General features: G+C 41.9%; 1 protein-coding gene across 16 annotated transcripts in view; it reads right to left on the minus strand.

Moving 5' to 3' along the window:
- The window catches only part of FMNL2 (formin like 2), a 321,014-nt gene that overhangs the window by 60,014 nt on the left and 248,252 nt on the right, over positions 1 to 12,748 (minus strand). For all 16 annotated transcript variants that reach the window (XM_059167316.1, XM_059167319.1, XM_059167317.1 and 13 more), the window contains 2 exons: positions 10,385 to 10,461; positions 8,584 to 8,677 (listed from right to left, as the gene is read on the minus strand). In XM_059167316.1, coding sequence (XP_059023299.1) covers positions 8,584 to 8,677; positions 10,385 to 10,461 — 171 coding nt within the window. The remainder of the gene's footprint in view (positions 1 to 8,583; positions 8,678 to 10,384; positions 10,462 to 12,748) is intronic.

Genomic DNA, 12,748 nt, shown 5'->3' on the forward strand with positions numbered 1-12,748 from the left:
GAGGAGTTTGGAGAACACATTTCCTGCCGCTGCCTCTTGCTTCTTCAGGCAGACTCTGGAATATGAAGGCTCTGGAATAAGACATGAAGTCTTTCCTCATCGGTCCCTCCCTTCCTCTCCTCCCTGTGTCTCTTCCCACACCCGCCTCCCCTTTAAGAATGAGAGTACAGGGGCGCCTGGGTGGCTCAGTGGGTTAAGCCTCTGCCTTCGGCTCAGGTCATGATCTCAGGGTCCTGGGATCGAGTCCTGCATCGGGCTCTCTACTCAACAGGGAGCCTCCTACTCCCTCTCTCTCTGCCTGCCTCTCTGCCTGCTTGTGATCTCTCTCTGTCAAATAAATAAATAAAATCTTTAAACAAACAAAAAAACCTTACTTTACAAAAAAAAAAAAAAAAAAAGAATGGAGGGTACAGTAAACTACAGTAACTAGGGCCTTTGAAGCTTTACTAGGATGCCACCTTCTTTGTATAAAGGACCACCTTTACCTGGTGTGGGGAGCCAAAGAACCACCTCCACAAAAATGTCCCTGTCCTAATCCTCAGCACTGGGGACTAGTTACCTTCCAAGTGAAAGGGACTCTGCAGGTATGATTAAGATAAGGATCTTGAGATGGGACGATTATCCTGGATTTTCCCGGTGGACCTCACAGAACCACAATGGTCACGAGAGGAAGGAGGCCAAAGGCTCAGCGTCAGAAGAGCCAAGGAACCAAAAACGGTATGCAGCTTCTAGAAACTGAAAGGACAAGGAAATGGATTCCTTGAGAGAATGCCTCTACAGACTGTTTTACACATGCTACCAACAGAACAGTAGGATAATATGTAATAAACCGCAAGTTCAGGACAATTTATTACAGCACTAATAAGAAACTTTTATACCTGGGAAACTCTTACTCATCCTAAATTCAGCTCAGGCACCCCTTCCTATAGGAAGCCTCCCCATGTACCTGCCTCTACCTCCTCTTGGTTAGCAGTTACTCCTCTTATAAAGCATCTGACATTTAACTTCATAAAGCCTAATAGCTTAACTGTCTAAATATTTGTTTCCTTAACCAGATTCGGATGCTCCTTCTTAAGGGTAAGGCCTATGTCTTGCTCACTTTCTTATTGCCAGTGTTTATCAATATTTCTGACACAAAGGGGCACTCAAATATTCATGAAAATTTTTCCGGTAAGTTAGCATGACTCACCCCCTAATGACCAATAGGAGACCAGCCTTCAGTTCCTTACAAGATGATGAAGACAGAGATGATAACGAAATAACTAGTTCGTTACCAGCAGCTCAGAAATATTACATAAATGGCTCCTTTCTCTTCTAGAAAGGCTCCCAAAATACCATTTGCCAAACTGGTTTGAAAGAAGTGGCAGTCATCCTTCCTTTCTTTCTTCCTTTCTTTTAAAAAAAGATTTATTTATTTATTTATTTGACAGAGAGATCACAAGTAGGCAGAGAGGCAGGCAGAGAGGAGAAAGCAGGCTCCCTGCTGAGCAGAGAGCCTGATGCGGGGCTTGATCCCAGGACCCTGAGATAATGACCTGAGCCGAAGGCAGCGGCTTAACCCACTGAGCCACCCAGGCGCCCCAAAAGTGGCAGCCATCCTTTTTAACACCAGTGAAGAAGTTTACAAAGCTTTCAGTCCTGAGGCAAACCAAAGTACTGGGTTGAGAGAAGACAAGAGAGAAAACAGAAGAGGAACCACCAGAGATATACTGGTAATTCTCAAAAAGTTATGGAGGTGGATTTTATTTTCCAGAAATGAGCACAGCAGTATCTCCCACCTGACACGCTCTCCCATGATATCACCCTCACAGTCCACCATGGAGAAGTAAAGTCTTTGATACCCCTGGGCATCTGTGTTGGCCTTGGTGACTCACTTATAACCAACAGCATGCAGCAGAAATGACACTGATGACCTCTGACACTAGCTCAGGAGATAGAATGTGACGTCTGTCACTTTAAATCCCTGATCTCCGGATGCTCCGTCCTAGACCCTTAGAAACCAGGTCTCCTCACCCCATGACCGGCGCCAGCCACGTGGACTTCTACATGGAGGCACCCCATTTGGTAGGCTCCACTATGCTCAGCCCTTAAGTCATCATAGCCCAGAGCTAGATATTTGAGTGAAGAGAAGCCTCCAAAAGAACTCCTGCCCCTAGTTGCTGGGATCTTCGCTGAGGAGACCCCGGGTGTGAGGGAGCAGGGACGGTCATCCCTGCCATGCCCGTCCTGACCTCCTGATCCCAGAACCCATGAGCACAGTAAGACTATGTCTGAGGTCATTTACTGTACACAAGCAGTAACTGCAACCGTTAATGAAGAGTCCAAAAATAATAATAATAATTGTGGGGACTCTGTTTCTTGATCACTGACAAGACAGTCTGGCCAAAGAGGAGGTGCAGGCAATCAGATTAGTGTAATTCTGGCCTCACACCGTGAAATACACACATGCGGTCAAACTGTAGCTCCCACAGTCTGAGATCTGAGAAAATACATTGCTTATAGTTCAGGGAGAGACCAAAAAGAAAAAAGTACCCTTCCCACCATGTTGAAAATTTTTAGCAATGAAGGAGTCATCTGGAGGGTCTTGTGCTGGACTTATAATCCTACACCCTCAAACGTCTGAGAGGTTAGATTAGATGGGATTAAACTCCAAGGACGCTGGAAGCACACCAAAATGTCTGCTCTCCTTCCTGCCCAATTTGGCCCACTGTAAATAAAACTTGACAGGCTTTCTTAAATCAACTTAATAATGTGTAGCACGAGTGCTTTCGGGTGCCCGGTAGCTAAACCACATCAGCTTTCTGAGGAAGCCTTCTAGAAAACGGCAAAAAAAACTAATGACTACTGCCAAGAGCGCTGCATACAGGAGTGCTGGTGGCCTTGAGTGACTCATTCCACAAGGCCTCGCCGCTCCACACTGGAAGGGCGGCCCTGGGAAGGAGGCGGGCCTTGAAGAACCAAACTCGGGCCTCAGGCTTATTTGTTAAGGCCAGATGCTGTCATTTTGGAAGCAGATGAGAAGACAGTTATAATCATTCTGGAATCCTGATGAATTCCAGGTGCACCGCCCAGCAGCCTCAGGGAGCGGGGAGCTCAAAGCCCTCAGAGAGTTTGATCACAACTATCAGAGCAGGGCATTCCACCACAGAGCCGACAGGCCTCAGCCTTTTCCCCTCTCATTTCAAATGGGAGCATTTCTTTGCCAGACTCTTGCAGACACATTCTTTTTTTTAATTTATTCATTTATTTTTTTTAATTAACATATAATGTATTATTAGCCCCAGGGGTACAGGTCTATAAATTGCCAGGTTTACATACTTCACAGCACTCACCATAGCACATAACTTCCCCAATGTCCATAACCCCACCACCCTCTTGCAGACACTTTCTTAAATGCAGTTATACCAAAGGATTGAATATTGTCAGATGTACCAAAGAACAGAACAGAAAAACAGGAGGAAGACTGGGAAAAGTTGAAGAGAGCAAGGTCTAGGTGGAAGACCTCCAGGTTCTTAAGGGAAAGTAGATTAAATCGTGTCTTTAACTCTAAATTAGTGGGGGCTGGTTCATGTCCTTAACCCGTAAGCCTACTCTGATGACCCAGCTGATGGCTAGCTATGGTCCATGTCATTTGGGAGAGAAGAAAAAGCACGATCAGAACCTCTAGTCGTATTTATGGTGGCTAAGCTTCAAGGGGACACGGCCTGAGAGTCTAGACACATTTGAGGAAAGCCTGCTCATTTTCCAGGCCTGTTTCTCTAGGCTCCTTGTCAACCCTTTGCATTTCTCAACATCTTTCCAATGAACCCTTTCTTCTGTATGCTAGAGTTGCTTTCTGCTTCTCACAGACAAAACCTGAACTACTGCAAACACCAAGAGAACGACTTTTGCTTCCAAATGTATTTTTTCCTGTTGGGGAGGCCAAATGTTCAAAAACATATATTGATAGCAATATATGTCAATAATTTCTTAGTTGTCTATACAACTATACAATTATAGTTGTATAGACAACTTAGTTGTATAGACAACTAAGAAAGTATTGATTTAGGCAAAATGGTAATACATCCCTCCACATAGCAAAATTCGCCAATAAGCAAAAAACAGACTCCTTGTTCTCACCCTGATCCTCAATTCAGGATCATAAATTTTTATGAGGAGAGGTTTCAACACCAAAAGCAGATGTGTTAATTCCCTTTATTTAGGGGGGAAAAAAAATTTCTTTAAGAGAAAAAAATTCAAGGAGCATCATGGTTGACTAAATGGTTTGGTCTTTACTCACCACACTCAAATTTTCAGGCATGTCACAAACCACACCTGGTTTAAGAACTCATTTATCATCAAATATAGATAGATAGATAGATAGATATAGATATAGATATATTTTTTAAGACTATTTATTTATTTGAGAGAAAGAGAGACAGAGTGAGAGAGTATGAGAGGGGAGGTCAGAGGGAGAAGCAGACTCCCCATGGAGCTGGAAGCCTGATGTGGGACTCGATCCCAGGACTCTGGGATCATGACCTGAGATGAAGGCAGTCACTTAACCAACTGAGCCACCCAGGTGCCCTATCATCAAATATATTAATGTGACATATGTGCTTCCTCAGGGACACCAGGCTTGGTCCCAACCTCAACACCCACCTAAAGCAAAGCCTTGGGTTAATATTCTTCCTGCCCTCAGATATCATTAAACTGGAAGCGCTCCCTATTTTCCTAAGGTATGTACTCCAGTTATTATGAGGATATGTGACAAAATTTGTGGCAAAAACACAGAAAACCAAACTTAAGATTTTGAAAACTAACTGGATAATGAGAAATTTAAGGAATCATATATAACAGTCTATCAAAAGTGAAGAGACACCTTCCTGTAATTTACATTTGAATTAATTAGTGGTAGTCAAGTAGGACAGAAGGGATTTGCTGGCTCTAGAAGCAGAGGGGGAGGGGCGCCTGGGTGGCTCTGCCTTCGGCTCAGGTCATGATGCCAGGGTCCTGGGATGGAGCCCCGCATTGCCCCGCATCAGGCTCACTGCTCGGAGGGAAACGTGCTTTCCCCTCTCCCACTCCTCCAGCTTGTATTCCCTTTCTCACTGTCTCTCTCTGTCAAATAAATAAAAATAAAATCTTTAAAAAAGAAGAAGAAGGGGCGCCTGGGTGGCTCAGTGGGTTGAGCCTCTGCCTTTGGCTCAGGTCATGATCTCAGGGTCCTGGGATCGAGCACCACCTGCTTCCCCCGCTTTGTCTGCCTGCTTTTCTCTGCCTGCCTCGCTGCCAACTTTTGATCTTTCTGTCAAATAAATAAATAAAATCTTCTAAAAACTTTTTTTTTAATTAAAAAATAAAAAAGAAGAAGGGGAAGAAGAAGAAACAGAGGAGGAAAACAACCTGCTACATCCTTAAGATGCAGGGTCTTTAAGCCTCCCTTTAGCATCTGGTGCCACATTGCAACAATGTGCATGGCCGTGCTTTCACAACGATCAAAGCCCAAAGAGTCTGACTAATGCCTATTACTTTATTTGTAAGACAAGATACTGCTGTCTAATGTCGAACCCCACAACCACTCTCCATCAGTAGTCCCCTCAGCGAAAATTAGGATGCTCCCACCATCTTTCTTAAGGAGACAAATGGAATCCCAACCTACTAAAAGGGATAAGAAGCTTTACAATCTTCTTGAAGGCGAAGTGTCTGTTGGCCATACTTGCTGGAATCCTGGTACGTGGTATGGTCTTCTCTCTGCCATGAATGGCCCAAAACATATCACTCTCACCCAAACCCTATCTGCACAAGCATCTGAGGTCCTAAGTATAACTTTTCCTTATCAGGAGCAGCTGGCTCCCAAATCTCTCTAAACCCAGAAGATTTCACTGACATTTTTCCTTAAATGATTAAAGAACACACTCTTCACTATGATGTATAAGAAAAAAAGTTGCTTCTCATAAAATGGGGGAAAAGAGAAAAAGAAATTTAAGACACTCTGGGATGACAATGGCATTTAAAAAAAAAAGGATCAACATAAAGTAATTCCTTTTCACGCTAAAATTGAACAGATAAATGGGTTGATGCTCTTTTGACCTATCTGTAAGAATCAATCAAGTTTCTCAGGGGCATGCTCCTGCCCTCTCCTCGTTCACACAGCTATTAGAGTAATCCCTTTGCTTGGTCTGTTTACACGGATTCCGCACCTTGAGGTCAATGCACGCCAGGAGCACACACAGAACCCTCTCTTGTCCCTTCTCCCGCGTGGCATTGTTTCTCTAAGACACCAGTGCCCGTCCAAGGAGAATCAGATCTTAAACCTCATCACTCATAAGTAATGAAGTAACAGAAGTAAGGCAGATTTGTTAGTTAAGGTTTAAAAATTCAAAGTCAAAATTAATTTAGTTTGCACTGCTACTTAGCCATTAGATTTCGTAAGATTACTTTTTTCCAACTAAGCACCCACTATGTCCTCAACAGATAAACTGTATACAATTCTGATACCAGGTCACTGAAACTCAGTTCTGCAAGTATGATCATGCATAAGAAAGACATTCGGTTTTACCTAAAAGGACATAAGATTAACATCCATCTTATGAATTTACTGGTTTTAATAATTCCTGATTGATTGCACACAATTATAATTTGAGGACATAATCTGACCCGCAATATCATCAGATGCTTGTTGTGATATTGCTTATGTTATAACAAGGGTCACTGATAAGGTAGAGTAAGTGTTTCCAATGTGGAAGGAATTAGACATGTGATAATATGATCAAATGATAAAGATTTGGGAGTTAGAGTAGCTTTGTGAGCTGTTTCACTTTCCTATACACCCATCCATACACCCAAACACATCTTATTTGTAAATGTGAACTTTATGTACTAATATGTTTTATGCAAAATATCCACAGACAAGCATTCATACATTTCTTCTCTCTAAAGCCTCTGTGGGTTTTTTTTTTTTTTTAAGACAAAGTATGAGTTTAAAGATATACCATTATTCCTCATACTCTTGGAACCTGGATATTTTTTCACTATCCCTGAGGCTGAATGGGTAAAAAGGCAATATTTGATTCTGTCCATGGCTGGCATTAACAAAATGCATATCAGAATCTTAAAGCAGTGACTGAAAGGAGGGAAACAATACAAATGAAAGGGTCCTCCTGCCTGATGACCTCTTTGGAGCTTTCTAGTCCACATGTGCAATCATGGGTCACTCGCTAGTACCTTGGCCACTGGTGCAGTAAGTCCAATGAAAGGTGTAGGATGGGGGAAATAGCTCTGAGGTCCTATCTAATTCGGTATTTCCCCAAGAGGTTTACGCACAGCTGAGCCCAAATGCCACCTAAAACGGGAGTTGGCGATCAAGAGCACCAAAATCTGATCCTCGCTCTGCCACTTCTCTGGCTATAGGCCATGGGCCAACCAGGTATCTGGAATTTCAGTTTATTCTTCCAGAACATGTAGACATGAATACTTGTCTCACATATTCTCACGATTTCATGGGTGTACTTGGCATGGCGCCCATCGTACAGGAGGTTGTTGACAAATACTAGCTGGGTTCTTACTCCAGAGGCTCCCAAGAAAGATGAGAGAAAGTCTGGAAGACCCTCTGAGATCTGTATTCGAATCCAGAAGCTTCTGAAACCTAACAGGGTCGCCAGGAGAAAGCACAACTTGGCTGACGGCCCTACGAAAGCCTGAGATCCAAGTGCCTTTATTGACTTTTATAACACCCCACCACAAAGGAGCCTTAAATGTTAGGCCCATGGTCGGGGAGCAAACAGGCGCTCTTCATGGCCACGTGACCCTGCACGCTACCACTCAGGGAAATGAGAGGTTATTCCAGTCATGATGTCTTGATACTTTGGGCCACCATCCTTAGTATCATATAATCTGCATGTCATTCTTTCTTTGTAGTCATTTCAGTTTTCATTTTCAACCACACATGACCACTGGTTTACTGTTTGTCTAGGACAGGATTGCCTCGTTAAGACTACCAACTGCTGAAATCAGTGTCTGTATTTAACTGAGAGGGTTTTTGGTGGGTGGGTGGGTGTGTGTGTGTGTGTGTGGCGTCCAGCAGAGCAATGGTAATACAAAAGATTTGGGGGAAATAACTATGATCAAAGAGTTCCTAAAATGTACACGGAGGGTAATCAAGTATCACCATAATGAAAACCTCAGACATTTAACAAAACATGTTTGCAAACCATTTTCAAACTGGCAATTCCACGTTCTCCAAAGGAAAATGGATCCTGCAAATAGTTTTTAACTTTTCTTGGAAACGAGACACCCAAGGAAGCTTAAAGCATCCCTTTAAGATATTTAGACTAAGTTCATTACTTCTCCCACAGTGACATCTTAGAAAATCAACTGTTAAACCCTTGAGGCCTCAGAAGACATAAAAAGGTCAACCACAGATATTAATTGGGCTTATTGTGGTGATCATTTCACAAGACATGCAAATAGCAAGTCCTTACGTTGTACACCTGAAACTGAAGTCAGTTATTTCCCAATAATAAAACACACACAGAAAAGGTAAATCATTCTGTTCAAAGACTTCCAGAGAGGTTTGTTTGAGCGAACTACAAAGGATCCTACCTCCTTAAAGTTGTCAAATGCTGATAAAATGATTTCATGCCCACCTCTGACAAGACAAACAGCTGCCAACAGTTCTAAGACAAGGGCTTTTGTTCTGTCGAAGCAAGAAGAAACAAGCAAAAAAAAAAAAAAATCAGTGAAAGTAACACAATGAGTCAGCTGCTCCCTCCTTCAGAGATGGCTGTGATAGTAAAATATTAATTCATATATGTTTTTTAAACTTTTACTAAGGTATATTTATATGAAAGTACATTATTAAACCTCTACTAACATCTATGTGTGCGATTTATCTGAGGTAGCAAATTTAGAAGGAAAGTTTCCCACTCTCAAAATTATAAATAACTCACTAATGAAAATCAATTCTGGGAAGATTAGTCTTTCATTTCTACCAGTGGGTGACTCAGTACAATATGTATGAAAAAGTTTTATTGATAAGCTAGACACCTGGGAACTTGGGAATGTTCAGGAAAAGGACCCACTGGCTAAATATTTTTCCTGGCTTTAAAGTCAGAGAAATAACATTTGCCCCAAAAGTTCAAAATCTACTGAAATTAACATCCTCCATTTCAAATCTGCAATTTGTAGATGGTACCATAAAGTTCCCCTATGACAAAGCAAGTCTCTGTCACCACTTCTTCATATGCAGGAGATCTGAGAGGGGCTGGATTATAGCATTGTTAATACAAGAATATTTTCTGACTTGAAAAAAGAAAATAAAACCTTATCTGAAATATTTTTATAGGGAAACCCTTAGCAATATAGTCTACGTTTTCAATATGACCTCAAGAACAGCATTGTTTTTTCATAATAAGATCGCTTCAGTATTTTTTTTTCCCTAAAAAAAAAAAAAACTATGGCCAACCTCTATATGAAGACCAGCCTGATAATTCACAATGTCAATTATCCTAAGAAAAATGAGTAACAACTTCCCTGTAGTGGAAGGCAGGGACAAAGAAGCATAACTTCCCAGACTTTTTAGTAAGTGAAGAAAGTGATCACCAAGTTGCAAAAACTATCATCAGAGGAAGTTTGAAATAATATTCAAAATTTATAAATTTTTCATTTCATTCCGCATCAGAAAGGATCTCATTCGTGATCAGATTTTTTAGTTGCATTAACAAGTTTTCAGATGCACGGTCTATACAGATGTATCTGGGGAAAGGGAGTAACATGTGTGAAATGCAGAATCCCTCACCAGAATGGAAAACCCATTACAATAACTAAAATAAACTGATTAAGACCGGCTTCTAGAGATAATCTGTGATGGGAAGAATACGGCAATGGCCTTTAGAGTCAAGTGAACAGAACAAGCCATCAACATACACAGCAATTTTTGTTTTGTGTTTCTTTTGTTATTTGGTCATAACGACGTTATGTGAAGGTTTGCGAGTGAAGCGCAGACAAGGGATATTAGTTATAGCTGTAGTTAGCTTTCAGCAGCCAGTGGTATTGCTGAGTCTGATTGAAGACTTTCCTGGCCCCAGTTCTAACCACCTGGCAAACTCATGCTCTCTACTCAATTTGGTAAAATTTGCGAGGATGCCAAGAACCAGGCCTCGAAAGAAGTGGAAGCTGGAAGAGAACAGTGAGGAGGTTGTCGCCAGCTGCTCAACTCCACCACATGTAAAACTGTAACTCAGCTGAGAAGAAAATTCTACATAGCCAAGGAGTCCGCTGGCAACCTTAATTCAAAGAGGTGCACTTGGAAGTGTCCCAACTCTAAGTTGACTAAGTGTTGACTGGCTCTATTCTTCCTCTAGTTAGATTTATTTACACTTGAAAAATAACAAAGTAAGCTTACCTTGGATTCTTGTTGTTCAAGCTCAGTGCGATCTCATTGACAGCATGTGGATGAGACATGACCATGTTGAAACCATACTGGGGGGGAAAAAAACAAAGCATTAGGAGTCAACTTAGGGGACTATCCATGTTCATTTAAAAAAAAAAAAAAAACGAAGATTCTACCTAATATAATTTATACCGTCATAAATCCATTTATGTCTCTAGTGCCTGAACATATTTCTCTATGAAAAATTCTAGCAATCATGATACTATCAAGAAATCAGATTCTCGCTCTTTATGCATTTCTCTTTATTAAAATAGTGCAAAGGCTCTAGTCCAGTGATTCTCAATCTGGCCGCTTATCAAAATCATGTGGAAGACTAAACAAAACACAACACTGATTTTCCAGGATACACCCCAGGTCAACTCACTGCCAATCTCAAGGATGAGACCCTGGCAACTGAATTTTATTTTTAATTTTTTTAAATCTTTTTTTTTAACTTTTTAAAATTAACATATAATGTATTATTAGCCTCAGGGGTACAGGTCTGTGAATCACCAGGTTTACACACTTCACAGCACTCACCATAGCACATAACTTCCTCAATGTCCATAACCCCACTACCCTCTGCCTACCCCCCTCCCCTGGCAACCCTCAGTTTGTTTTGTGAGATTAAGAGTCTCTTATGGTTTGTCTCCCTCCCGATCCCATCTTGTTTCATTTATTCTTTTCCAACCCCCCAAACCCTCCATGTTGCTTCTCGACTTCCTCATATCAGGGAGATCATATGATAGTTGTCTTTCTCCAATTGACTTATTTCACTAAGCATAATACCCTCTAGTTCATGTCATTGCAAATGGCAAGATTTCATTTCTTTTGATGGCTGCATAGTATTCCGTTGTATATATATATATATACACACCACATCTTCTTTATCCATTCATCTGTTGATGGACATCTAGGTTCTTTCCATAGTTTGGGTATTGTGGACATTGCTGCTATAAACATTCAGGTGTACGTGCCCTTTTGGATCACTACATTTGTATCTTTAGGGTAAATACCCACTAGTGCAATTGCTGGATTGTAGGGTAGCTCTATTTTCAACTTTCTGAGGAACCTCCATGCTGTTTTCCAGAGTGGTTGCACCAGCTTGCATTCCCACCAACAGTGTAGGAGGGTTCCTCTTGCTCCCCATCCTCGCCAGCATGTCATTTCCTGACTTGTTAATTTTAGCCATTCTGACTGGTGTGAGGTGGTATCTCACTGTGGTTTTGATTTGTATTTCTCTGTGGCATCTGAATTTTTAAGCTGACTTTCCTGTGTAGCCTGGGTTGACAGCCATTGTTTCTAGTAGCCTCCCTGGGAAATATGGCACTCGGGACCAGAGCCCAGGAAGACCTGCCTTGTTCTGAGATGTGTAAGTTCAATGAAGTAACAAGTTCCAGAATCACTTTTGATTCCGCTGACTTGAGGAATTATTCCTTCTCCTCCAACCTCACAGTTCATGACCTTTTTCCTAATTATACTGAGAAAATATAAGCAAATAGGAAAAAAAAAATTCCTAAAAGCTCGCACCTCTTCATCAATCCACCCACGGTTTCCAGAGTTTTCATCCTCACTCACCTCTTCCTGAAAAACTTTCCTGGGCTGTAATCCAAGGCCATTCTCTCTACTTGATTCCGTTCCCTCTCACCAGACCCAGAACATTTCCTATACTCCAGCAATTCTCCCATGCCTCATTGTTACTTCTCCCTCTCTGATTCATTAGCATAAAAACATGATGCAAATGCACCCGAATGAAACAGTAGCCACAATGGCAAAATCTCTCTTGACCTTCAACCTGTGTTCAGCTACTGCCCTGTATCTCCGCTAACCTCTATAGCAAAACTCCAAGCACTCACGGCCTAGACTCTCTTCCTCCCACTGTCTCTTGCAATCCCTTTAATCAGGCATTTCATCCCATCTCTCTCCACTGAAACTGTTCATGCCAGGACCGCCAATGACCCACACTCTGTAAGCCCACGGCCAACTCTCACTTGTCATCTTACAGGACTTAGCAGCGGCACTGTCCCAGCTGACCATGCTCTTCTCCTTGAAACACTTCCTGTGCTTGGTGCCTGCCTCCCTCCCTGGCTACTTCTCAGTCTCTCTAGCTAGTTTTTCCTCAGCTCTCTGACATTTCAACAGAGTGCCCAGTGTTCCTATTTTGGACCTCTTTGCTTGTCTAGCGACCCCTGCTGCTCTCAAGCACTCCCCTGGCTTTATATACTACTATTAATTTCCAAATGTACGTCTCCTAGACCTCTGTTCTGAATTCCAGACAGGCATATCTCACCACTGACTTAAAAACTCTGTTTCGATGACTACAGACATTTTGAAAGT

The sequence above is a fragment of the Mustela lutreola genome, chromosome 3, assembly GCF_030435805.1.
Source record: "Mustela lutreola isolate mMusLut2 chromosome 3, mMusLut2.pri, whole genome shotgun sequence".
Lineage (NCBI taxonomy): Eukaryota > Metazoa > Chordata > Mammalia > Carnivora > Mustelidae > Mustela > Mustela lutreola.